Source organism: Corapipo altera, unplaced genomic scaffold (assembly GCF_003945725.1).
Source record: "Corapipo altera isolate COAL_440 unplaced genomic scaffold, ASM394572v1 65, whole genome shotgun sequence".
In the NCBI taxonomy this organism is placed as follows: Eukaryota; Metazoa; Chordata; class Aves; order Passeriformes; family Pipridae; genus Corapipo; species Corapipo altera.
Genome location: NW_020884891.1, coordinates 9,001,070 through 9,029,026, shown reverse-complemented (window position 1 = coordinate 9,029,026; position 27,957 = coordinate 9,001,070). Strand labels below are relative to the sequence as shown.

Genomic DNA, 27,957 nt, shown 5'->3' with positions numbered 1-27,957 from the left:
TATGTGAAAATTGAAAAAGCCACAGAAAATCTTTTGCAATTGAAAAATTAAAACTGCAGATTTTCATCTGGGTTAGCAAAGATGCCACAGGAGCTGCAAAATCACTGAGGTTCTAAACAGCTTTACAAGTCAGTACCTCTGCATAATTATTGCAGGAAACAGAAATGTTGCTATGGATTTGTAGGGGGTCTGTAAATCTCAGCCTTGCTCCAGGGCTTATTTTCCATAAAGAAGAGCCAGGCAGCAGCTATCAGAGTCCAGCAATCAATGTGACTGCAATAGGACCAACTACCTCTGAGCAAGCATTCATGTTTTGCATTTGATCATATGAGCATCTGTTAACAAAGAACTATGAATTTGTAAAGATGCCTTTCCTCTTAGTCAGGAAAGGGAATTATAAAGCATTGAGAGTTCACGTTAAAGTTCACAACATTTAACACACTTCCCATGCACAAACAACTGCACCAAGTGCAGAAGGCTGGGGGGTCTTGCCACATGTAATGGCATGTCCATGGAAAATTGTCACTGCTTTTACAAGGCACAGAAAAGATGTAGTGATAGGTAGTATAGTGTTAAACAACAAAGAGATGGTTAGAATGAAGCTTCTTTTAGCCTCTATGGGGAGTAAGATCTACAAATGTGATGTACTTCCCTGGTTCCTGTTGTTCTAGTGCCTCAAGACCTTCACAACCTGCTTTCCTTAAAGAATGGGATATAAAACCTGTTACTATGATTTTACAGAAGATGAGCACGGCTTTGAGTTCAGCTTTTCCTGAACTGCCTAAGGGCTGAAAGACCAGCCATTAGAGTAACAGTTCAAGGGGGAAGAAGAATTTAAAGGAAGAACAAACACAAAAATAGCATTTGTGATAAACATCTTTCCATTTGCTTTCTAGAAATGAAGGAGTCCAAGAGACAGAAAGCACTATCACAGGCAATTAGAAAGCCTATGCATATGCCCAGGTTCTGTAGGTGTGTACAATATTTTCCAAACAAATTGGAGATCCATTCTAAGCGATTAAGAGATGAGTAAGGTCTGTGAGATACTGAATGAACTGCAAGGTGCCTCACCTGCAAACTTGACTGGTGTTTTCTTTTCCAGACTATCCTTGGCATTCAGTGTGAGCTACAAAAGCAACTCCGAAACTTTATATCCTTGGACCAACTTCCTATGACACCCAGGTATAGTGATGGCAAGTGTTCTGAGGGAGTGAAGCAACTGAGGTTTGCAGCTGTTCCTTCAGTATTCGGGAAAGGCATCAAATTCGCTATAAAGGATGGGATAGTGACAGCTGACATTATCGGTGTGGCTAACGAGGACAGCCGGCGCATTGCTGCCATCCTCAACAACGCTCATTATCTGGAGAACCTGCATTTCACCATCGAGGGCCGAGACACCCATTACTTCATCAAGCTGGGCTCTTTGGAAGAAGATTTGGCCCTCATCGGCAACACCGGAGGGCGCCGCATCTTGGAGAATGGCGTCAACGTGACGGTGTCGCAGATGACTTCTGTGATCAGCGGCAGGACTAGACGCTTTGCTGACATCCAGCTCCAGCACGGCGCACTCTGCTTTAACGTGCGGTATGGAACAACAGTGGAAGAGGAAAAAAACCACGTCCTGGAGATAGCCAGGCAGCGAGCCGTGGCTCAGGCCTGGACTAAGGAGCAGAGGCGGCTACAGGAGGGGGAAGAAGGAATTCGAGCATGGACAGATGGAGAGAAACAGCAGCTTTTAAGCACTGGGAGGGTACAAGGCTACGATGGATATTTTGTTTTATCTGTGGAGCAGTATCTCGAACTTTCTGACAGTGCCAATAATATTCACTTCATGAGACAGAGTGAAATAGGCAGAAGGTAACAAAGAAAATCTCTGCCTTTGCGTCACCAAAGACTGCCTGTTTTTAAACGTAAAATGGTTTATTGTATTGGTTTTTCTAGATCAGAACTCTGTATATATAAATATAGAGGAAAAAAACATATCCAACTGCCTTTAAATGTGACAGAAGATGGTATTTTAATATTGTTTGTTTAACTCTTTGAGAGATGACAGTGACAATTTTTAGTTCTTGTGTGGCAGTATTCAAAAATTTCAGAAGCAGAGTCCTGCGAGCCGAGCGCCGCGACCTGCGCGCGAGGTGCCCGGGGTGACACCGCACAACCCTGCGGGGTAGGGGCGAGCACCACATGCTCTGCCTTCTTCTAAAGAAACACAACTTTTTTGTTGTTGGTTTAATAATTCACCAGTTATTTAAAAGGTTACAGAGCCTGATTCTGCAACCCGTATTTACTGGGTGGTTTTTATCCCAGTGAGATCTCCCATAAATTCCAGGGCTTGCATACAGAAACCAGACTGTGTATGGAAACTTCGTAGTTACTCACCAACCCCGCACATGTCATTCCTCACATCTAGGAGCTAAGGGATTTTCTAACCTGAGAAATCTGACTTGTGTTGGATTCAGTACATACAAGGCTGTCCCCTGTGGCCTTTGCTCTGTTGTGGCCGACCCCCAGTCACCCCATGTTGAACACCACATTGTGTCTACTCGTGCGTGTGGGGTCTCTCTCCCAGGGTTTCCCTTGGCACTGGAATGTACTGCAGTCTGGGAGCACACGCAGAGCTGCCAGTCTGCCTGGTGGAGGGATGTGGGTGGCACAGCATTACTGGGCTTCAGCCAAGCTGTAATCTTTAGGAGGCTCTCTGCTGGTATCGGTGTGCTCCAGGCTGGGCTTTAACCCTGTGCGTTGGGGACAACCCAGCTGGGAGCCCACAGGGAGCGGTAACAAGCCGTGCAGGATCAGTCCTGCCTGTAGTCACTGGGCCAGGACTCGTCTTTACACAGATGATTTGGAAGTTGCAGTGTTGTTGGGTTAAGGCATCGTGTTCTTTTCATCTCAAATTAATAATCCTGTTGTAGTATTCATTTTTCCAAGTCTGAAGAAGATTGGTGGGTTGGGAGTTGATGAACCTAAGTGTGGATAGTAAATATGTTGATATATTGGGGATGACTCTTCACTTTTCAGCTCAATATCTAGAGCACATAGAAAAGCATTATATTGCATGGACAGAAATTTTTATTTCCCAAGGTATCATGCGCTGCTGGCACAGTTACTTCATAGCAGAGTAGGTGATCCTTCCTCCAGCTTGTCGTTGTTACAAGACCTGATTATCAGGAGGTGAGGTGGGCACACGGGGCGGGGGGGATGGGCAAGCAGATTTCCTTTACTGACTTTCAGAGGGAGCTAGAAGTCTTGTTATAGAGCCTGTGTATCCGTAACAGTGATGTTATTGCACATTTCTTTCAAAACAGACATAGTAATATATTGAAACAATTTCTCTTCATATTTACTGAAGCCAACAAAGTGCATTCTTTGTCTTTCTTCCTTTTTTCCAGTTTTCTCTTTTCCCTTGTTTTTGGGCAAGTGGAGCAGACTGTACCCAAGTTAGAGATGAGCCTGAACTGGCATCTGAGACCTGAGCCCCTCAATGGGGTTTGAGCTCAGCTCTCAGCCTCACCCCATTGTCTTCTCTTCCCAGACTCCCTCTGCTCCCCTGGGAGCCCTTACAGCTTTAGGGGTGCGGGATCAGGCTGAGTGGGAGCCTGGCCCCTGAAACCCTCCTTTATCCCCAGCCAGGGGGAACTGTGGACCAAAATCTGCACATACACATTGTGATCAGGCTCATCATTAACTAACGTACAGGACAGGGAGCTGACAACATCCAGGTTTCACAGCTCAGATTTCTGTAATTTTCCATACAATCACGGAGAATTTGAATACCTCCACACCAGCCTAAAAATGGACCTTCAAATCCTTGAGCCTCTAATATGCTTTTAATCAATGGAAGAATAATTTATTAATTGTATATAGAGAGTGCATTCATAAATGTGATGATGTATTTTATCACTGATCCAAGATGTCAATATTAGAGTCTATTTTACTTATATTTTAAGCAATTATACTTTTTTGCAATTCACTAATGAGGATCATTTTCAAACTGCTTTAAATATCCATTATAAACAAATATTTGAAGCTATTAGAGTTACCTTGAACTGTGCATTTCTAGTATGTAATACTTATTTAGTTAGCTTGTGCCTTTAGTTTCTTAAAGTTATATTTGTATTATATGCAGGAAATGCACTTTGTATTACCTACAGCTGTGGTTTTTAATACTGCCTTGATTACTGTTGTTCTCATGTTATGCCAAAAGGTCTAAGAGTGAAATGTGTTACAAGTTTGTCTTTGGAAGTAGATTTGGCATTTTCCCATTTCCTGGGTGCAGTCTAAGGTACATTTTGAACAATATCTCTTATGAGAATATGGGTCCATTAAGACTCGCATGATATTACATGGCCCAGTTACAAGAGCAAAAAAAATGCCTTCATCATAACAGTTTCATAAATTTAGGAAACTGAATATAAATGTTGTGTTGAGATTACAGCGCTAAAGAAATGTGTTATTACTGCAAGCGCATGGGAGACTGAAGTCGTAGATATACATGGGCCAGCCAGCAGTGATTCATGAGAACTACATGAACAAATAGCTTTGGACCATCTTGTTCATGAACAACCTCAGATGGAGGCAGGGAATATTTCAGTCTCCATTTTTTTTTCCTAGTAGTTAGACCAGTTTCTCAGTGGTTGGTTGTTTGGTTTTGTTTGGGGTTTTTTTTTAATAGATCTCATTTTCTTTTTTTCTTTTTTCTTCTTTTTGATTTTGCACTATAGCCTAGAGACCCAATTGAGGAAAAAAAGAAAAATAATAGCATGGAAATTTTTACTGTTATTTAGATCAGATAATTTGATGCTAGCATTCTGCACTGCAAACAAGGTTCTGAAAGTGGAAAAAGAAAATAATTAAAATAAAATAAAAACCACTATTGCACACTATTCTGTAGCAAAGTACCTACCATGAGAAATTCGTGCTATATTTTTTATGACAACCAAATGAATAGTGTGTACAATAACATTTCCTTTGCTTTCATATTTATTTAGCAAATCTAGAACATTTCAAAGTTATAAATATATATATATAGATATCTATGTAGAACATAGCCAAATAAATATATATGAACTGGTCAGTTTGCAGCTGGGTGTACACACCTTAGCTCTTTGGTTTGAGCTCTTTTGCATTCCTCAGCTGTGCACTGGCTGGCCAGGGGTGGCCTCACACTCTGACCATGCTCTGGGGTCCCCCCTGCCCACTGAGCCCCCTCACCAGCGGCCAGGGCTGGGCTCATAGGGCAGCAGCTTCTCCAGGGTGAGCAATGGCAATGGGTGCTATTGGAAGCCAAGGTGCTGCTCCAAAGAGGAAGGTGGTTTAGGCAGAGGAGCTCCTCTGGTTTAGCTGAGCCAAAGGAGATGGGCAGATCCCCAGCAGGGTGTTCGTGTGCTCGGGGCGCTCGCAGTGGTGCGGCTGATCTGGCGCAGTGACACCCAGCTCAGGCTGCGCCAACAGCCCTGAGGGTTTTCCTGTCAAATGCTGACTGTTATTTAAACCTCTCCTTGATACAAAACATTACCAGGTCGAAAGCACCCCGGCTGCCAGAGGAATTGCTTCCAGGCAGAAACTGGGAATGGTGGAGTCGGACTCGCTGTCGATTTGTCTGGGCATTTGTCACCTGCCATTATTTGTCTAAGGAAACGTGTTTGACAATTTCCAGTTTTTCCTTAGATCTCGTGGTGGACTTTAGCCTTTTAATAAATGTTAGTATATCAGATCGTGTCCTTGACAGTATTTTACTTGTATGAACCATGATAAAACATTACAGTCTTCATACTCTTCTGGCAGAAGTGTCAATAAACGAGAACAAGAAGCATAGCATACGATATATGTCAAAGTAACGTTCCTTTTTAGCTTTCTCATCAACAGTAAAAAATGTTTACAATGTATGCCAAGATCTTCACTTTCTGTCTAACACCAGTTAGAGGTTCTGATCTTACAGAAATTGTGTTATAATGGCCTCAACCTCGTTGCTAGGAAACAATAGATCCCAATTTTTTTATTCCTGCTCTAACTCCTGTGCTGAATAGTGACTGGATACTGTACAGGTTTATGTTATATGGCTGCAGTTAAATGGTCTGATGCATTTTGCTCTGGGTTTCAGACCAGAAGCATGCATTTTCTACAAGAACATCCCAGCAACACGCTGTAAATATTGAAAGTTAATATATTATGTGTCGATATTTGAAAAAGAAAGTACTTTGACTATTTCATTTTTAAAAAATAAAGGTGCAAACTGATGGCGTGTGATGTTGTCTTTGTTTACACAAGTATTTGGGATATTCTGGTCATATCCGTAAAAGCTGCTTCCATAGAGCTAAATAAGGACTTTAGCCAATATTGGTTGATTCAAAAGTGGGAGGGGGGGGGAGGGGGTTGCTTAGCAAGATTTAATTTTACTTCTGATTCACCGAAGTTCATGCCTGTAACTCTGCAGGTTTCACTACAGGTGAAATCCCAGCCAGTTTCTGTGCACAGGTTATTACATTTCATCAAAGCAAATGTGAGAGAGAAAAAAATAATTCTGCTAAATGCATTTGCATTCCTAATACCAGAGTGAGTGAAGTCAACCGTGGTAGTAAGATGAGGAGCAAAGTTTAAGTATCTGCACATTCTTTAGAGCTGCCTCAAATAGATGATGATGAATGACTGTGGTGTCAAAAATATGTACCCAGGAAAATAAAAAATAAAAAGCCCAGCACATGAAGCAGAGAGGAGGAGCACATGAAAGGAAGGGCACAAGAGAATGTTTAAGGCTAAAGGAAAGGTTACATGATGAAAAACATTGGAGCAGCTGGGCTGGGTAATTACCAAGCAGGAGGGCTGAGGCTGGTAGGGCTGTGTTGGATGGATGAGAAGGAAGTGAGTCCAAAGAGGTGCTCTAGTAGAAAAGGGATGAAAAGCAGCCTGGGAGATGGAACTGATTTAGTGCTGCAGGTCTGTCACAGCCATAGATGGGGAGTAGGGGGTGGCTTCGGGGAGGCAAAAATGGAGCTGAGGGAGGGATAGTTGCTGCAGGGGAGCAGCACTGCCTTTGCTGGGGAGAGGGCAGAGCAGGGGATGCAGGGTCAGGGGACACAAGGTAATGCAGTGACCGACAAAGCCACCTGCCAGAACCAGGGCTGTGGCAGCGAGGGGACAGGGGTGGCAGTGCTGCCAGGGGGACAGGGCTGAGCAGCTGCAGCTGCAAGGGGCTGCATCCCGGTGGGGCTGCAGCCCAGAAGAGACAGTGGGATGGAAGAAGCAGATGATACAGAGATCATCTGGGCAGTTATGCCCACAAAATGCAGATGCTGCTCTCTGAAAGGATCTGTAGCTCTTCACGCCTAAGTCAATGTATGAAATCTATATAATTTCCATCTTACTGTTCCTAGAACCAAACATCGACTCCTTGCCTCACAGGCACCATCAGCTTCTCTCTGTTTCCACCTTGTTTAAGCCTACAGCAATTCCAAACCCTTGGGTATCCAAAAGAAACAACACAAGCCTCTGTCTTAATAATTTACATCAGAAACTGAAACAACACTCTCAGCTTTAAACAGAAATGGCATCTTCTGGTCTATTTTATGTATTTTTTAGAAGAACAATGCACTTTTGGAGCCAGCCTTAGTCAAACAAGTTATCCTCAGCTCACTGCACTGCAGAGCGGGTGAGCGGCTGCTGCTCGTGTGCCTCAGGTTTTGCACACGCAGCCTCAGCCTCTGATTGAAGCCAATGGGACATTTCTATAGGAAACAGGCCTTGGGCAAAGTTCTTCCCACTACATTTATCCCTGCAATCATCTGCCAGGGATCATTTCCAAGCACACTTGTTCCTGTTCCCCGGAGAGGCCAGGTAAACCTGGGCTTTAGACCCAGCACTCAGGAAGGAAAAGGGCTTCCCAGGGAGGCTGGGGCTACACACACATACTGAGAGCACCCAGCAGCTCGGTTGGCTTTGAGGAAGGATGGTTTGCAGGAGCAACAGAGCTGGAGAGGAACAGCCAGGGACCAGCTGCCACAGGCTCACAACAGGCTGGGAAACCCTTAAGGCAGAGAGGAGGAGGGAAAGATTCAATGGGCACAAGTGACAGCAAAGCAGCCAGTGCGTTTGCTGAGTTATGTAACAATTAAAAATAGAGCCTTTAAATATTTTATTGAAGAGGAAATCATGCTGGATCTGCTATTGTATGGCACTATGTTAAGGTAAGACCTGTTTCAACCAACAAGCACACGTACCAAGAGGGCACAGAGCAACATGTACACATACAGAGTAAAATATGACAGGACATTTCACTGCAAATGAAATTTGGCCTTCAGTGAGACAGAAACTGAGTCATGAACTGAAATTGTCACAACTTAGCAACAGTGTTGCCCACTAACCCTGCACAGCTGACAAGTCCTGTAGATTCAACCTCCCCTCCAGGAGCCCAGCAGCAGCATGGAAATACATAGGTAGGAAAAAGAAAGCAGAGAAACTGTCACGAAAAATAGTTTATCCATTTAAATTGTATGCAAAGGTGGCTTGTTTCAAGTTCAGAGAACACCTAAAAGCAAAGAACCAGACTTTCCAATTCAATGGGTGTTCTCAGTTACTCTGTGTGTTGCTTATGCTTTTGATCATTTGTGCAAGCTACAGATTTTGTTACAGGGCAGAACGCCTGGTGTGATGGGAAAGCAGTTAGTGGGGATCCTCACAGTGTCACTTCTGGAATATCTTTAGGAACTGTATGAATGACAGACACACAGCCCACCCAAGGCAAGGACACTTTAATGTAAACAATTCTCCTAAGGTTATAAAAGGGGACTTGCCCAGTTCTGCATAAATGCCAATCAGAACAAAGCAAAGAAGACTCCAAAGTTCAGCAATGTAAAATTAGTAACAAATTATTAATTAAGAACTAATCTTGAAGGGAAAAATATTTTTTACTTGACATTTTAAAGGGGGGAAAAGATATTATGTTCATCCTTTTTTTGTCCTCTCTTAGAAAACAAACAAACAAAAATCAAAAAAAAAATTTCACTCCAAATTCGAAGTATTCTGAAACTTAAACTTCTTCATTTTGAGCTACAAATTCTATGAAATACACATTTCTGTAAATGTTACAAGAAAACTCATGGAGTTGTATTAACTATCATATAAATCATTCTGCTTTAGAGCATGGACTAGAGGAGACACTGGAAGATGTGGTTATGTCACAGTTGGGGAAACATCCTCATGATGGCTGCAGGTGGAAGTCATGGCCTTCATTCCTCCCTAAGAAAAATAATCACAAAGATATGAAAGGATGAATACTGCAAGAAAATGGATGGATCAGAAGGCTCATACCTACATGAGCAAGGGTGCAGGTGAGGGAAGGCAGCCATCGCTGCTGTAGCACTCAGGGAGACAGTCAAAATCCATTTTCTCATTACATTGACAGGCCCTGTCTCTAAAGAGCACCTGACTGACAGCATTTCAATCACACAGGAACAAAGTTAGGGTACATTTTTGGCAATGTCACTCTGTTATCTAGTTCAACGTACAAATAAGTCTAAGACCTCCATCTCTGCCACCATGGAGGGCTCTGCTTAGCTGCAGACGAGGCTCCCTCCACCCCACCAGTACCTGGGGAATATTTGGCTTTCATGTGGTTGATGACTGGGTGCTGCAGGGGTGTTACAATGCCTTGGTTGGGTTTCTGGAAGGCCGAGATGAGGTTGTGCACTTTCCGAAAGAGCCTCCGCTGGACCCCAGGTGCTGTCTGCAAAGTCAAAAGGTGAGAGGTGAGAGGGGTGCTGGGTGCCCAGCACCTGTGCTGGGCTTGAGGTGCTGGCACAGGGGCCTTGTCCTCAGAAATGCACACAGCCCACAGGGAAGTAGCCAGCCATGGATGTGGACCCCCTGACGTGCCAACTTAAAACGAGTCAATGAGCTGCACTGCTCTCCCCCTTCCCCAGGGCATCACAGACCCCCTGCACCGAGCACCTCCAGCAGCACAGTGATGTAAAGTTGGGAGAGAGACAACTTCTGAACCACTACAAGAGAAACCTGACACCCCATGCTTCTTAGGCAAGCTCACAAGTGATCGTTCACTATTTCTGACCCTGACTTACTACAGTCAGTCACTTAACCTCCTTACCAATAACTTCCTGGCATGTATCAGTAAGACAGTTCCAGCCTGCAAACACCAGTAAGACAACCTAGAGAGCTACCTGGGCTTAGTGGGGAGTCCTTACACCAATAAATTTCAACAAGGACACATCCTCTTTGCAAACCCTTCTCTGAGCATTAGGTCCTGGCTTATGTGTTGAGTATTCCTGTCTACGTCTTGTACGAAGACAACAACTAAATGTTACCTATTTATTAAAAGTGGGAGTTTTTCTACTTTCTAAATTAGCAACTTTTCAAACACTATGAAATGAAACCACACAAGCTTTTAATCAAAAATCCAGCGTTTGTGCTAAATCCTTCAGGGCATTCTTGCAACACCTCCTCACCACAGTCAAAGGAGGACAAGCATAGGTGCTGCCAGCGTAGTCACACTGGAGGGACAGCGCTCTCACCCAGCAGCTGTGAGCTAAATCCAACCTCTCTGGCACCAGCTGGAGTCTTCACACTGCCTGGGATTTCACCAGCACTGCTTTAATTTCCCTGCCTCGTCCTTGAAAGATGGGCGTGACCTGAGCTTGCTCAGAGACTAAACAGCTACAGGGAAGGAAGCAGAGACAGGAAAGGATCAGCTGCATCTGGAGCCTCTGTTGGCCTTGGAGGCACATTCCATGGGGAAAAGTTGGATCTGTGCTGCTGTTTCTAACAGCTGAGGCCAGCGTGGTCTTAGCAACATTTACTTAAAGGTTTCTGTTTGCTTAAGGGAAGGGTTGGTATCATGGATTTGTAGCCAGCACCTTTTCCTGCAGAGGATGTACAGAGTCCTGGGCCCAAGGGTGAATTGTTTACTCCACAGTAATGTCAGTCACTTCTACTCCCTAATCTGCTTTTGAGTAACCTTGAGAAACAGTTTTGTCTTTCAGAACACTGCTACTGATTCTTTTATAATAATGGCCAAGGAATTATCCTTGTCTAGAAATTACATAATATTTGTAATAAGTGTTTGTTAACATACAAATAGAAAGCAATTATGAATTAATACACAGAGTACATCCAAAGAACAAAAAATTCATAAAATAAATATAGGTTAACATCCCAATCCCATCAACCCAAATAGTTGTCTGTATTGCAAGTACTGTTTTTCTATACTAGAATTACTGTTTTCTTGTCAGATGGGTGAAAACATATTTTGTACCAAGTTTTGGTTACCCTGTATATATTTTTCTCTTATGATGAATTGATCTGGAGCAAAATTAACTTTAAAACAATGCAGATTGAAAATAATTTCTTTAAATATTCCCACATCAGTGGTACACAGATAGAAGGGAACAGATTGTGCTTGTCAAGTTATAAAAACAAAATATTTTTGCCATTTAAAATGATGGAAAATAATGCACTATTGCATTATGCAACAGCTGAAGTGAAACAGGGAATTAATTTATGAATTCCAGACTGTCAGAAGTGGCACCAAGACATTTTACTGATGGGCACACTCCAGATCGATTACCATCAATGAAAATCAGACTATGCAGAAGCACGAATAATTTGAATATATTTCATTAAATCTATAAGAATATGAGACAAGATGTAGAAATTTTCAGAAGAGAAAGGAGAAGTACACACCTCAGCACTCCAGGATCCAGTTTCTGTTTGGGACACTCTGTAGGTATAAACATAGCCCTGATGCCTGTGAAAAAAAAAAAAATTAGCATGCATTTATTACTCATTTTTCCTGACAGTTTTCACAAGACCTACACCTTGTTATGTGGGAGTCAGTTCATCTGCTAACCTGTCCTTAAAAATAAATTCACCTATAAAGGCTAAATTGATAAAAAACCCACTGGCCAGATACAGCATTCAATCTACTGGGTTCTTCTGGGATGAGAAGGACGGGTCTGACTCAGATCTAGTTTAGCAGTATTCAGTTATTTTAGGTTAAGTGATGCTGCTTTCATTCCTGCCTCAGCATTTTTATTAATTTTTTTTCAGTGACCTCCTTTTACTGCCACACACCAGACGTACTTTCCCCGCAAGAGGAGAAGGTGTGTTATTGGTTGATAGCATTACTGTTCTGTGACTCACTTAAATGCAGATGTTAACAGAAGCAATATCATGAGTATAATTGACTTGGAAAGCTAGACCCACAACAAGAAGGTAAATTAATTACTCTTTGCTTTGCCTGTACATTCCTAACTCTCAAATATGGAGAAAGGAGACATAAGAGTATGGAATCTTCATTCTATTAAAATCTGAGTCTTTTGATAATAAGGAGTCATACACCAATAGCACAAGACACACGCTCATGTCCAAAGTCAGTCTTGCTTCTATCATGAACCCAATGAATGATTTACATGGTAGATTATTACACAGATATCCAAAAATTTATGTCAGACACAGAAAAAATTGATAGTAGCTCCATGGGTGCAACATTAGTTTAGATGATATCAGATAAGAAAGACTGTATTTCATACTACATAGATTTACATTAATACCCAGCAGGACTTCAGGGACTATTCCCTATTTCAGCATCATCTCCTATTCTTAAGAAAGCAGAAAAATACTGTATTTCTTTCCAGATATTCATTGTATTATAGCAGTTACTAAAAATTTGCAGAAACCATCAATGACACAGATATCATATGATTGCAATTACTTACGCTCTGTGTCATGGCTCCTGGATAAATTCCTGTCTAAAAGTCATTGCAGCAACCTTTGCAAAGCAGTGTCTGGTATAATTTACCCAAGCAGGAAGTTGTTAACAGCTGGCACTGTGTTACAGCCCCACGAGGTGGGAGCAAAATGCCTGTCATGATTCGTGAGCTCTGCCCCCACCACACAACTCCCACTGTGATTAAATACAGAGGCGAAGGACACAAAGCCATTCCCTCCCACTGCGGCTGCTGCAGGGACAAGCTCCCTGTTCAGCAGATGAGACAGTGCCCTCCAGCTCCTCCTGCATGGGAATGTGACTGATGCTGCCCCACAATCCCACCACAGCTTCATCCACCTCTTCAGGTTCAACCTAGGGAGTAACTCCCCCAGAAACAAGACTCTGTGTGTGCCACCAGATAGATGCGAAAAGTGGCTGCCCACGCTCATTTCATGGAAACCTGAGGAGAAAAACAGCTGCCACTGCTTCCCCCACTGCTTCCCCCAGGAAGCCGCAGTCCATCAGGGATTTGGACCTTGTGAAGAGGTGTGAGCAACCTGTTGTGGCTGCAGGAGGAGGGAAAGATGTGGAAGGACAACAATGCTCTCCTGTCCATGCCATGACACCACAGACACTGGTGTTTTAGGCCACAGCTCAAGCCCAATTGCCTAAAAGCACATCCCTCTAAGACATTAGATGAGATATGTTCATGTTCAGGGAATCTGATGTCTCCCTTTAGGTCTCTCAGACAATCTCATACCATCAGGTCTTTTCCTGAAGCCTCTGAGAGCTGTGGCTGTATTGCCAGCTTTTCAGGAGTATCTGATGTTCATGTTAACTTTGTTTTAAAAATCACAAGGAACTTTCCTGTACCTAAGTATGCAGCACACCAGCCAATATACAGTTAAGGAAATGAGGATTTGACAGACTATAATGTACTGGGAAATATCAGAGAGGTGCTGGCATTTAGTCCCATCTCTTTGAAGTGGGTATTTAACCATCTCTACAGTGATTTTTTTTTTTCAAGCCTCAAACTCAACAGAATCAGTATCCATGAATCTAAAACTCATTTTCTTCCCTTCTGTTTTTAATACTACACTATGCAAAAGTGTATGAGCAACCTGGTCGAGTGGATGGCATCCCTGCCCATGCAGGGGAGTTGGAACTAGATAATCTTTAAAGTCCCTTCCAAAGCAAGCCATTCCATGATTCTACTACCCATCTTTGTTCCTGGTTGTTCCAAAGCATTCCAACTGCTTCAATCTCTTAAAAATCTGATTTTCTCACAAATGGCTCAGTTATCTGGAAAGCCACCATCTGTTGTTTCTTTCATAGTTTTCTCTGCCTAAGAGATTGCATGAGTTGAAGTGGTTGGGGGGCTGTGGTGCTGCTCTGGCTCTGAACTGTCTGATGGCTCTCAGGACTCTGCCAGAAGTGCTTTCTAAATTGAAAAATAGAAGTCAGATTAAGTAATATTCAATGCTGAATTGTGGTGAGATGTAAGATAGACACCTATCCCGTATTCTTCAAAAAATTACTATGCAAAATATTTCCACTGAGCACAGGGAAAGCACAAAGGATAATTCAGATTAAAAGTCCCTGAGATACAGAAAAAGGAACAAGAATTTGGGAACACAGGTGCTTTCAGCACAGCATGGAGAATGGGAATAGTACTGCTATCCCATTGCTATCACAGCCTCATGAGGGACAACTGAGAGCCCTCCACTCACCAGGCATATGTTCATGTTTTTTCCCTGAGAAGAAAATCCTGAAAGACCTGAAAGGTTATACTGTGCTTAAGTTGAAAAACACAACATTATCATGTGGTTTTTGCTCTGAAGCCACCAGGAAACAGAGCCAGTGTGTAGATGGGAGATGGCCTTGGCATCCACACCTGCTTGTTCAAAGGAAATGAGCAAAGGAAGGAGGATGCATTTTCTTGAGAGGGTGAACAGCTAGATCTTCCCATTTCACCACTTTCCATTGGGACCTTGGTTTCCACAAAATGAGTTACAGCTCTTCTGATAAGTACTCTCCCAACGAACATGATCTTATCAAAACTTTCTGTCGTGGCAGGAACTTACTTCATTACCACTTCAAAGAGTTTTTACCTTCCACGTACAAATGACATGATTTTGACGAGCCAATTTTACTGCTACATGGGCACAGCCTCCCGTGAGAAAGGTTTTCATGATTTAAACTACCCAACGTTAACTAAGATCAGTGTGGGCTGAAGGAAGATCAAGGTGTTTTTCTTAAAAGTTAAATACACAAGTTAAAGTTGAGTTTGTAGAGAACATTACCTTCCAAAGAGCAAAACGTAACAACAGCCAAAAGCAGGTGAAAAAGTCCATTTACTGGAGCTTAGGTCTCAGGAAATTAGAAATTCCCCAGCTACCACAAGAGGACAGCTTAGTTTTCTACATTTTACTCTATTCAGGGCAGAAAAAAAGTTCCTAGAGTGACACAATGTCCTTATATGTGGTGTGATCTCAGAGAGCACTCTTACAGTGACACTGGTGTACCAGCATATCTTGGAGGAGGACCAGCTCCTGATGCCCAAGCAGAGATTCAGTGAAGGGCTCCTCAGTCCCTTCACCTGTCCCAAGGGCAGACACAAGCCTCACTGACAAGAGCAAAGCTCCTCTCTCATGTCAGTGAAGCTCAAGGGACAGGAGTAATCATGAATTAACATCTTAATGAATAAGATCTTGTAAATTTTTTATCAAAGGCAAAAAATGCCAAAATACTGGTGAGGGGAAGCAGAAAACAGCCACTGCTGTAAGGACAATATCAGATAGCACTTATGAAAGAGTGCTGTGGTCACCACTGATGATATTTTTATGACATGTCACTTATTCTTTCATCTCCATAAGAAAGGACATGTTATACTGGCTGGGAACTGCACTAACACTGTCTCTATTGCAATACCTTCATTCAGAAAACTTTGTCAAAGGAAAATCTAGAAAAAGTTGCTATTACAGGAAATAGTCCACTTTATATTATAGGCTTGTTTTCCTTTATAGCTAGATAATTCCTCTGAAAGAGTTACAAAGGCATTGTTCACAGATGACACACTAAAGCAGCATCTGTCTACCTGTCCTCTCCACTCCTCCTTTTCAACTGTGATCAGACTTGTTAAAGCTGCGTTTACTTTAACAGGTGAATAATTACAATCTTCTGCACCACTGAAACAGCCCGAGGACATTAGCCACATGCTGTAGATTAAAATTAACCATGACATTTCAGCTGCATGGTATATTTTAAAATAATCTTGCATCTCAGTTAGGAAATTTTATTAAGCTAATTTGTATTAATTTCTGAGTCCAAAACGGAAAAAAATAAAGAGTGAGAAAGACAGAGAGACAAGGGAAAGCCATGTCAGCAATAAATGACATAATTTCTTCCTCTGTATGTAGCTTTCTCTTCAAATGTCATTGCATTATATCAGTCAGAGCTTCTTACCTGGTACATTTGCAACCCGACCTTACCTTGGAATTTCACTTTGCAACATTGTTTAAGAACCAGACAGTGCTGTGGCCTACAAACAGAGGTCCTGAGCACTATACACCCACCAGACTCAGTTTAGTATAACTTTGTCACATTTCAGACTGAAATTTCATTTCTTAGGTGTTTATCTCAGCCTATTTAGGGATGGAGAATGGAGAAGCATCAGAGAAGGGACATGCTAGACAAAATAATGTTTTTCCCATGTTAAAAAAAACCACTTCTAATTGTTGGAGGGGTTGCCCAATTTTTGGAATAACACATAAATTTTTTTTTTAAATAAGGTATATCTCTTGTACCCTCTGAAACCAGTGGTGGCTCTCTAGGCTGCAAGAGAGGCATCTCTAAAGATTTTCAGCAGTTTTAGCACCACCATGTCTGGCTGTACCATGAACACTCAGCTAAGCAGTGTCCATGATCTCAAGCCGCAAGAAATGTATGTGTGCTGCCTGGCCTGGATTAGTGAGGAAAAAAAGAGAAGGTAATTTAGCAATTGGGTATCTTGAAAAGGAAGACTGGCATTGGGTGGGATGGATGTGGAAGAAAAGAAAAGGGGAGCTATGTCTATACAAGCTGGGCAAGGAAAGAGCAATGATATATGGAGGTGAAACACGAGGTTTGAGCTGGAAGCAGCACAAAATGCTGGAGAGGTGGAAAAACAGGAACAGAATATGGGTGTTTTGGAAGCAAAAGTTATGTGAAACACTGAAATAGACCTCAGCAATGCAAGTAAAGTCAGCAAGTTGTACAGAATAACATTGGGCAGTCTTAAAATCCATTCCCACGGCCCTCACATTGGGAACCTGAAGCTAAAGGGTACTGCTGACCTGAGCCTCCTGTGTCACCGTTCTCTTCTCTGAAATGAAGTTAAACCCTTCATTTCACAAGCAGAGGTAATGCTCAGAAACCACTTGATACTGTGGAGATGAGTACTACAATACTCTGGAGAGGAGGGCCACAGGGGAGCTCATGGAGGACTCAGTGCCTTTGGAGTGAGGAGTCAATGGCACACAGCAGATGAGCGTGAGAGGTCATCCAACCAGCTGCTTAAACTTACTTCTTTTTCTTCCTTTTTCCTTTTCAATTATTGTATTCCTGCTTGGTTTAGTAATCACAGAAGGGCTGAAAAGTCTTGTTATTTAACATAGGAGAAAGTCCTATTTAAGCTTCTCCTCACTCTGTTTTAGAATTTGCATTTTCTGGTTGACAAGCAGCCTGATTCCCTCCTTATTTAGGTCTCAGCTATACAATCAAGGCACAACAACTTAGCAATTACCACCCATCAGCCAACTCAAGCTGAAGAAATGACATTCACGTTGAGATGACGTGCAAGATACAAGCTCTATGTCAGCAAGAGCGAATAAAAGAGTTTAAACTGATGTTTACATCTGAAAAGCCCAACAGTCACTGTAGCTTCACTCACAGCAGCTCCTGAGTTTACATTTCTGTCCCTGATTTCTGTCACTGATTCCCCTACCAACACTTCTTGTGGCCAAAATTTACCTGTGATACTGAATTAGTAACAAATATTACCTTTCTGTAAATGCTGTAGGACTGTAAAGCAAACGCATTATCTTGATTTATTATTCTGAAATTAACAAAACCTTGAGAGAGAAAATGAGATCTTGTGTAATGTCTCTGAACTTATGCAGAGATTTCTGTGGAAGATTGTCAGTACCTTCACCAGTTCAACACTCTGAACCACCTAAAGAAAAGCTGCTGATTTACCTAAAGAGCAAGTGTTTAGCCTGAGAAAGGTTTGTCTTGGTCTAAAATGAGGAGATACCAGGCAAAAGCAATACCTCAAAGAGGAATTTCTTCAAATTCAGAAATAAAATGAGAATTTATTCAAATCTGAGATACTGAATAGAAGGAAATTACTTTATGGCAGGCCAGTAACTAAGCTTCATAAATTCCATGATTCAGGCTGTCAACATTTCCAAGGAAAGCCATTGGAATATCTGAAACTCATTAGCCAAGTTATGCTCAGCAAACACGACACTCACTGATTAACAGGAAGCTGAAATACTCAGGCCAGTAAAATTTACTGTCATGCTGTAGAAGACTCTTTTCAAAGCTGAAAACAGCATGTGATATTTACAACAGCAACATTGAATCAAGGGGCTCCTCCTTTTGTTCCAAATTACATTCCAAATTATGATGATTATTATGCGCGGTGTTATAATAAACGCAATTATTCTGCCATTTCTATCAAAAATATTACATAGGAAACAACAGAAATGCTAAGCTGAAGCTGTGATCCTGTATTACACCCTCACACTGCACAGCTGATGCCTCTGCTGCATCAGAAAGTTTCGGCACGTTGCCTTGAACTTGTGCACCGTGGTTACAGTGACAGAAAAAATAGCACACGTAAAATCTGATAGGACTGCAGCCTATCCCTGTTGCCATTACTGTTGCTTCAAGAGCTCTAAATAGCTTTCAATTCCAGCTTTTGATTATTCTCCACAAATTGAAAGCAGCACGGTATGTGAATGGCTGGTCTCAAACAAATCATCTGAACATACAGTTTGACAAGCACGTCATGTTTGTCTTACTTAAAGCTCTGAAACAACTACTAACATTTCCAGTATCTTCAAGTATACAAATTTTAAAACCCAAACTATAAATGCTTTATCTTTGCCAATTCAGGCATGAGCTGCTTGTTTCTGCATGTGTGCTCATATATCTGTAAAGGAACATGGGGCTTTTGGCACTCTCAGGTATTTTATTTATACGTTTTTCAGGCAGGGTTTAAGAGACTGCTTCTCAAACTAGTCACCATTAGTGTGCCCTGTGTCCCCCATTGACTTCATTAGGAGCTGTGAGCACACAGGATTTCTGAGGGTGCTAAAAATGTCAAATGGGGCATTGAGCAAAGAGGAAACCAGACCAGTAAAGAAAGCTCCCTGGAACAATCAGCTTTTGATATTAAAACCCTGGTGTACCGTGTGTAGTGTCTAACATGTTTACAGGTAAAACGTGTATGTTTTCTAAAGCATATGCATTTCTTGTAGCCCAGTTTTCAGGAACAGCAAAAACCCTTGCTTTTCAATGCAAATCTAAAAAATCCCAGGAAAAGATTGTGTACTTCTGTTGACATATTCACAATATCCTTAAGTATATATTATCAATTCAATAATGATATTCATACAATGAAGACCTTGGGAGCATCTGGTATTAAAATCTTTGCCAAAATCTGAAGGCAGCACCTCTGTTTGCAAGAGCCCAGGGGCAGACAGTTGCAAATCAGAACCTTCCTACTCTTCCATGCATAGTTTAATTGTGGTCTTAAAATGTTTGTGAAAGAGAGTCCTTTGTGCTTTGCCACAGTCACACCAAAAAAACAATCATTCTCTCTTCCAGGCACACCATGTACACACTGTGGCTTCGGACAGCAGAAAGCAGCATTCAAGGGAGATAAATCAACAGCTCAGGAGAAACAAAGAAAAGAGAAAGGAGAGTTTTCTAGATGAATGCTCCAAGAGGGTCCTGCCTGCTGCAGTTGCCCATCTCTATAGGTCAGGTTTTATGCTACTACCTGTCTCTTTTATGCTTGCCCTGTAAAATCAGTGTCAGTCACAAGGGATTCATGAAGTCTTTGACTCTTCTCCTTTTTAAAGGTCAGGGCTCCACTTTTTAATTGGAAAAGCAAAAGGTGAATGAGCCTGACCGTGAATGGTGCAGTCCTTATTGTGTGCCTTAAGATGCTCAAAGGCTGCCACAATATGTCAGGGCTTTTTGGAGGTGTCCTAGGGGGAGGGTGTGGTGGTGATGGTGGCATTACAGATTTATGCAGTTTTTTGGGGAAAAGAAACATTGTTTGAACCTAAACAATGCAATGGAATTGCAGGACTTGAAAATTACTGTACCTGGAGCTGGAAGTGCAGCCACCTATGCAAGTTCAAACTGATCATACAGGTGTTATCCAAATATATGCTTAATGACTTTTTTGATAAATGGATAAATTTTTCTTTTCTCTTTATCAGAACTATGCCTTTTAATTCCCCCATGATAAAAAAAATAAAACAAAACAAAACAAAAAAACTAAAATGGGTTAGAACTGGGAAGCTGCAGGGGTTTAGGTTTGTTTTGTTTCACATCTCCGCAGAAGTGGAGAGAGAGGAGAAAGAAGACAGATTGAACATGTTTTGATTTTGGAAAACTGGACTATTTTTCTCTTTTTGCTTTCTAGGGGCAATAGAAGTATCCCTGGCTGTATGACACAGATTCACCTCTGTTAGAAATTCCTGTTGCAAAGATGCAAAATGTTTTGTTTACCTCCAATACTTATTGCAATATATTTAATGGATGACCAGCTCTGTTTCCGATGCATCAAAAATCGCTTCACTACTTCTAGTAAATACGTCTTTAGCCTGATCTTGTTATATTTATGCATTCCTACAGTGATCTTCAGCACAGATTCTGAACCAAAATGTAAATTTCTGAATAACTTTGTTATTCCTAATAATTTTCATGATTATTTAGGAGAAAGTATAAAAAAGCACAGGTATTTTTCTTTGATTTTCTTTTTCTTAAACAGTGAATACAGCAACTGCACATTTCCATCAGTTTTTACCAAAGCTCCCATGCAAATACATGCTTACCACCTGTCCCATCTCTGCCCATGATGTTCAGACTGGAATTTGGACAGGTTATGTCCATTAGCATATTTTGCCAAAACCAGGCTTAGCATCCTCCACTGAACACATATCTACATTTCTCATGCCTTCCTTTCTTGCTTCTCTAATCTCTCCACTAAAGTCTCTGCTTTGGTAAACTTCACCTGTCAAACCACTTTTCTAGTTTATAGTCCACATTTCTTCAAACTGTCATTGCTATCTTTAGTGTGAGATCCTTTCCCGGTATCTTTATAATAACTGTCTCCAAAGTTATTGTGTGATATGTTTTTTACCATATCTGCTATTTCTTCCATAATGCTTTGAATTGAAATATTAACAAGCACTGGAACAAAGGTTTAGCTCTAGCATTTTTCATCCACCTTTCTGTCTGCATAAGATCATAATCACTGTAATATTTTTCATTTAATTTTTTATCTGGATTTATCCAAGATGTTATTTCCTGTACAAAATAAATATTGAGGATCTATGTTCTGCAAGAAACCTGCATAACATTCACCATTAATTTTTTTTGCTTTTATCCTTTTGTTTATCATATATATGTTTGAATGCAACGTATCATGAAGACATGAGTGGCACATAATTTCCAAAAACAATTATGTAGTGTTCTGTTTCTTACTGAAGTCTCTTTTCCTCCAAAGATTGCAGAGCTTCACAGCTAGAAAACCTTTAATTTATTCCTATTTTCATTTTCTATATTCTATTTCATTCATGAAATTTTTTTAGAAGGACATAAACTACCACTAATACAGCAAAAAATCCCAACTTGATTGTGTGGAGATGAAAGACCTTGTTACATACCTATATCCTGATTTAGACTAATGGTGGACTAATTTTAGTATTCTCTATTTTATTCAGCATTGTAACACTCTGCCTGACCCTTTCTCTAATACCTTGGTGTTTCACCTGTATTGAATGACTTCTGAGTGTAAAGGTGATATATCACCATTTCCTGTGATGGTTATTTAAAAGAGATTCTGCTTTTATTACCTATGCCCACCATAGGAATCATAGCGCTCCTTACCTCTTGCTATATCTATTCCATTTTCATTTAACTCAAGATGCTTCTTATTTCCCATTTTTCATCTTGTTATTAAGGTATTTGTTAGCAGAAGCACCTATCTTGGTTCACCTCCTGGTTTCATGAGAGAATAAAAAACACATCTTCTGTCACAAAGATTTTCCCTGAGAAGAAGGCTGTGTATTTCTCGATTGCCTATGACCTCCTTGCATGTGTCCATTTACTGGTCTATAACACGGGGATAATGATGCTCACTGAGGGCTTAACTACATATTGTTGGAAATGTATTCAAGAGATTTGGGGAAAACCTGACTTAGGACTTTTCTTCTTCTTCTGTTTTTTTTTGCCAGGTACCTGAGTTCCCCCGTTAGCTAATTTTGTACTGGACCTGAAACAATTTTCTCTTGTGTTCCTTCTCCTACTGAAATAAGGCATAAGGATCTTGATAGACACATCTTTGTTCTTCCAATGCAATGGTACAGCATTATCAGGACTTCCAAGACTTTTGCCAACAGTAGGGTAATTAAATTTCCTCATTAAAATGAGGTCCTGTGAATATAAAATCCCCCAGCTCTCCCAGGGGAACCTGTCTACCCTCTCTCTGACAGACCATCCTAGTGGATCTCTCCCTTTTCACCCCATTTCATGAAACATTACCACTTAGTTTGTTACCCATCAGTATTTCATGTGCATTACAGGTAGTTTCACCTGATGGTTCATGGGACACTTAGCCTGACTGAGAGCATCCTGAAGAGAAGGCTTGTTGTGGATGACAGCACTCCACGTTACCCTCCCCGATGACAGGGGACACTGGGGATGTTGCTGAGAACACCCAGGAGCACAGTGAAGAAGCAGAAGAACGCAGGCAGAAAGCAAGAGGGTTATCCAGCACAAAGAGGAAGTACACACCATCCTAAACCAAGTTGCCTGGCACTTCTCTGTGGCACCTCGCTCATCCAACCTATGTGCTCCTGGCCTGCTTTCTCTTTTTCCGTTTTTGCCCATAGGAAGCGTGGTTTCTGCAAGGCAAAACCCACTCCTCTTCCCTCTGCAAAGGACCCCACATCCGTTACACACCACTCTGCCTTAAGAAAGATGAAGGAGCCGAAAGTGTCACAGATGTAAGCAAAGGGTAATATTAGCACATGTTCTGTTATGGGGACTCCCCATATTGCGGAAGCGAAGGTTGGAAATCAGCCGCCACCTGAGCAGCCCTTCCCAGCACCCCGTTGCCAGCCCCAGCGCCCTGGCAGCCCGCACCCCAGGGCAGTGATGGCAGCACTCACAGCACGCAGAGGCAGTAGGCTCCAGGGATGGTCTCGCTGTCCCGCAGCAGGTAGCTGCCATCCACACCCGCCTCCAGCAGCAGCTTCTCCCCAGCCTCCCGCGTGATGCGCCCGTGGTAGATGGGCAGCGTGTCCATGCCGGGGCCGTCTCCCACTGCAGGGAGCCCTCCCTGTGCACGGTGCTGCCTCCAACTGTGCCTCAGCCGTGTACTCCCCTCGGCCTCTCTGTCTTGGTGGCAGATGTAAACAGGATGTGTTCACACCTCTGAAGCCTCTGCAAGGGGCGAGACAGCACTGAGGGAAGAGTGAGGAACGAACACAGCATTTTTGTGGGGTTTTTTTTCCTTTGCCCCTTTCCGTTTTCCTTTTGCATAGGCTGTAACATCCTCGCAGCATCACAGCTCTCCCACAGAGGTGTCATTTCACAGCCCCTCTCAGCCATGTGGCTCCATTCGGCAGGGATGGGACTGGTGAAGCACACGACGGCCACAGGGCCAAGGGCCGCCCTGGCTGGGGATGGGAGGGCAGGACCAGGGCACCACTGTCAGCAGCTGCACCAGGCACTTTTTTCTGCTGGTGTTAACCCAAGGGAATTATTATCCCAAGCAGGGATTATTTCTTAACCTCCTGTTTTTAAAATCCCCAGGGGTGAGACAGTAGAGGAAGTGAGCTGACCTCGCTGTCGCTGCCCCACCAGGCACCAAGAGCCTTCTTGCCCCATCAGGAGTCCCTCAGTGAGGAATTGAGAAAGCTGCAGAAACCTCAGCTGAAGAGGGACTGAAAACTCCCTTTTCTATTGAATACACAGGTTTTCATTACCCTCTTTACATGAACTTTGGGGCTCTGCCATCCTGCTTCATTTTTTAAACCAGTTGTTAAAGTATTTGCACATAAAGTAGCTGCTCCCTACTGCAAACGTGATTAATATGGATGGTGACGAGCTGTAAAGCTGGCACCTATTTTTTCCCCTTTTCCAAACTACCTGTACTCTTGGGAATTCATCTAACTTTCCCATTTCTTAACCTATTCTCAATAGTAACAACTGATTTCAGAAAAAGTATGTGTGTAGTTAGCTGGAGAGGAAAACCAACCAGAACCATTCAGTTCTGCAGGTCTCATTGCCCACCTCATTAGATTTCAACTAAAGAAAATCATAAAACTTTTGACTGTGAGATCCTCTCCTAATTACCCAGCCAACCTGCAAATCCAGCACTTGGATGAAGCAGCATCTCTTACTGTGAAAGAGCTGTTAATACCCTATTTTGCTAGTGTGGGTAAGAAATCCATAAAACTCCATAAAACTACTGAAACCCAGCTCCAGGCTTCCATACAAATCCCTTTATGGCCACATTGACTAGGGGAAATGCAGCTTTTAAGAAGTAATGGAAGTGCTGGATTTGGGAACAAGGGACAGTAACTGAGGCACTAAGCAGGATAAACCAAACCAAAGGTCATAGGTGCCTCCTGAGCAAGAAAGAAACCATAACATGCTAACAGAGCTCTGTACCACACTATCGAGGTTGGAGGAATTCACCCTTCTCCCAGACAAGCCATCTTCACTGCAGCTTGGCATCCAGTCATTCTCACACTGACTGCCCAGGTTTCTATCCATTTAATCTTATGTATCTAAAGTATTGTTTGCCATCCTGTTTCATACTGCTGCATCTGCACAGTGGGGTCTAGAAGGCAAACTACAAAATAGAGCAGCAGGCTCAGGAGCATAAGGGAAGCAAGAGAGAATTGAGACTCAAGGGGGTGCTGCTCCTGTTGGGACTTTGTCCCCATTGCCTTCCACAGAAAATGGGGATTTCTTTAAGCACCAAGCCTTGCCCCATGGGACACTGGACACTTCCTTTGTTTTGTTTGGACAGTATTCAATATATTCTGGACAAAATAGTTCTGTGCCTTCCCTAAATCAGTCCAGCTAGCAGTCCCTGCAGTATATTATAAAAAATTTATCCAAAAAAACACATGAAGGAAAGGAAGCACTGAAAAGTGCTCTGAAATATTTGGTCATGAGAAACAGGCTTAGAAAGACAGACCAATTTGGTCATCAAGTCTACTTCTCTGCTATCTTAGCCAAACACATCCTATAATCCCTTTCAGAAACTCATTTAAGTCCATCTTAAAAGTGGCTTGGGGTTTGTTGTTATTGTCGTTGTTTCCACTGTTCTCACTGGAAAGCAATTGCAGAACATTGCTATTCTGTTGTTTGAAAACCTGATTCCAATTTCCGTCCTAAATTTATTCATGACCAATTTATGCTCATTTGTTCTTGTGCCAATGTTGTCCTTCAGTTTAAATAGATTTTTTTTTCTTCCTAGAGCTTATTCCCATGCAGCATTTATAGCGGCCTCCCTCAGCATGCATTTTGCCAAACTCCTCTCACACTACCTTCCCATGGTCACTCTAATCATTATTTTCCATAGCTTCCCAAAAGTGAAGTGAATCATTTTGTGAATAGTGTGCACTATCCTGTCTGATTTTTAATGTGTGCCTCATGCATCATTACCAGGAGTTTCATTATTCTGGTGAAAATACCTTGCTTTGTATGGTCTATATTTTCCCTTCCTTAGTCTTTCTTACCTATGAACACACATGTATAGTAGAAATCTGGTTAAGAAGACCCAGAAGCATGGACTTGCAGCCAAATCCTTGAGAATAGGATAAAATCCTTCCATTTTATCCTATTCTCAAGGTTACTCAAGTTCTTCCTAAATGAGAGTGTTATTCATCTCTGTAGTGACAGTGCCTCCCTCCCTTATGCCACTGGTAAATTCCATTAGCACACACTTATTTTTTTATGGGATCGTCATTAATAAGAAATGTTAAATAATATCAGGCCCGAGACTGATGCTTGGGAAGCCCTCTTGCCTTTCCTCAGTCCTGATCTCCACCTACTTCTTGCATTCTTTTTCACTTTTCAATTTCTGTACTAATCTCCCCTTTTAGCTAATAATTTCCCACATGGCACTGTACCAAATGCTGTACTTAAGTTTAGATAATTATCTCTAAGCACTTCCTTTGTCTAGAAAAATCAATTATGATGATATTTCAGGCACCGGAACTTGTAGAAGTACCTGAGAAGTGGAGGAAGGGGAGACAAAGTGAAATTACCGTAAGTTTTTTGAACACCTGCAAAGATTTGGGCTTTCATTTTCAGATGAGCTGCTCCATTCATCCCTAGCAATGACATTTTCATACATTGTTGAATTTTATAACAATTCTGCATATTATAACACTAATGCAAGAGCATCATTAAAATTCTTGGATATTGTTGTTTGACTGAAAATAAGAATGACCTTCAGGACCTTTATGAAATTAATGCTACTGCAGAACTTTTACAGGAAGGCCTTGTATAAAGGGCTATAAAGTTAGATAAAAAGCAAAATACTTGCATTGGTAGTTTTGCTGATAAAACAGTATCACCATAAATGCCATTTGTGTAGAACTACTGAAAAAACAGCTTCAAAAGTAAGAGTTTTTGCGAAGTTTTTGCAAAAATATTTAGCTGGTAAAATGCCACATTAAAACGCAGTTAAATCTAAATATGATTTTCATTATTTCATGTCACTTTCATTTTTGGTGTAATCTAACAAAATATTCATAACTGTACAGAATAGTATCTGCAGAGAGAGATTTGCTATTCACATAAGAAAGTGGTTGAGATTCAGTAAAACACTGGTTATTTTAGAGTATCTACAGAGTCACCATTATTGTGTTTCCTTTTTGAGCTGAAATGAAAGAGGCTGGGAAAAGCAGGCTACAATTAGCAAATGTGCAAGTAACTGTAAGGTTCTGAGCATCAATGCAGAAGGAGAATCCAAATAAATTTTGGCTTAAAGTTCACGTATTAGCATATATTTGTACAGCCTCCATGTTAGTCATGATATTCTATGTATGCTGCTTGGGGAAAAAAGGAGAAAAAATGTAAGATAGTAATAATAAATTAAGTTGGGATGTAGGTGTGGATTCTGTCTTTATCCTCCAGGACAAACACATTGTTCAGATTGAAAAAGGCCAACCAGGGTTTAGCCTGGAGAAAAGGAGGACCTTATTGCTCTTTACAACTACCTGAAAGGAGGCTGTAGGGAGGTGGCTGTCAGTCTCTTCTCTCAGGTAACAAGTGACAGGACAAGAGGAATGGCCTCAACTTGCACCAGGGGAGATTTAGATTAGATATTAGAAAAAGTTTTTTCATGGAAAGGGTGACCAAGCGTTGGAACATACTGCCCAGGGAAGTGGTGGAGTCATCGTGGAAGTGTTCAAAAAAATGTGCAGACATGGCACACATATTTTAATGGTGAATGTGGTGGTGCTGGGTTGATGGTTGGACTTGATGATCTTAAAAATCTTTTCCAACCTTAACAATTCTAGGATTCTATAAAAATTCCTCAAATCTTTGGGTAGTTGTGAGGGTGGTTGCAAATCGAGGCTTTTACCCCTTTCAAATTACATGTATAGCCTAGGGAAAACCTCCTTACCTCAGAATATTCAGTCCTCAAGGTGCACATTAACTACTTTGAGATTTTCTGTGCAGTGCTCAGAACTTGAAAAAACAAACTTTCTCATCACCTGGGAATTGGGTGTTTGGTGTCATCAATCAGAATTGATTCTGGGGAATAACAGAGAATACAAAAGGTTATGGACCTTTATGAATGAAACTCTCTGTACTCATCAACATTTGTCTTCTGAGCACAGGTAAATGCCCAAATACCAGAAATGACGACATTTCACTGAACTTTAAAAATATTATTTCCTCTGTGCAATCTCACTGCTTAC

The 27,957-nt window shown here is 41.7% G+C and overlaps 2 protein-coding genes across 3 annotated transcripts in view; one reads left to right on the top strand and one right to left on the bottom strand.

Moving 5' to 3' along the window:
- TENM1 (teneurin transmembrane protein 1) overlaps positions 1–6,242 on the top strand; it is a 761,525-nt gene extending 755,283 nt beyond the window's left edge. For both annotated transcript variants that reach the window (XM_027645293.1, XM_027645294.1), the window contains one exon: positions 1,103–6,242. In XM_027645293.1, coding sequence (XP_027501094.1) covers positions 1,103–1,861 — 759 coding nt within the window. In that variant the 3' untranslated portion in view covers positions 1,862–6,242. The remainder of the gene's footprint in view (positions 1–1,102) is intronic.
- A 2,431-nt stretch (positions 6,243–8,673) lies between these two features.
- On the bottom strand, positions 8,674–27,728 carry SH2D1A (SH2 domain containing 1A). Its single transcript, XM_027645295.1, has 5 exons — positions 27,660–27,728; positions 23,176–23,449; positions 11,695–11,758; positions 9,589–9,724; positions 8,674–9,237 (listed from the first exon to the last, which is right to left on the bottom strand). Exons 2-5 carry the CDS (start codon positions 23,310–23,312, stop codon positions 9,197–9,199), a joined length of 378 nt encoding a protein of 125 aa, XP_027501096.1. The 5' UTR covers positions 23,313–23,449; positions 27,660–27,728; the 3' UTR covers positions 8,674–9,196.
- Positions 27,729–27,957: the final 229 nt, after the last annotated feature.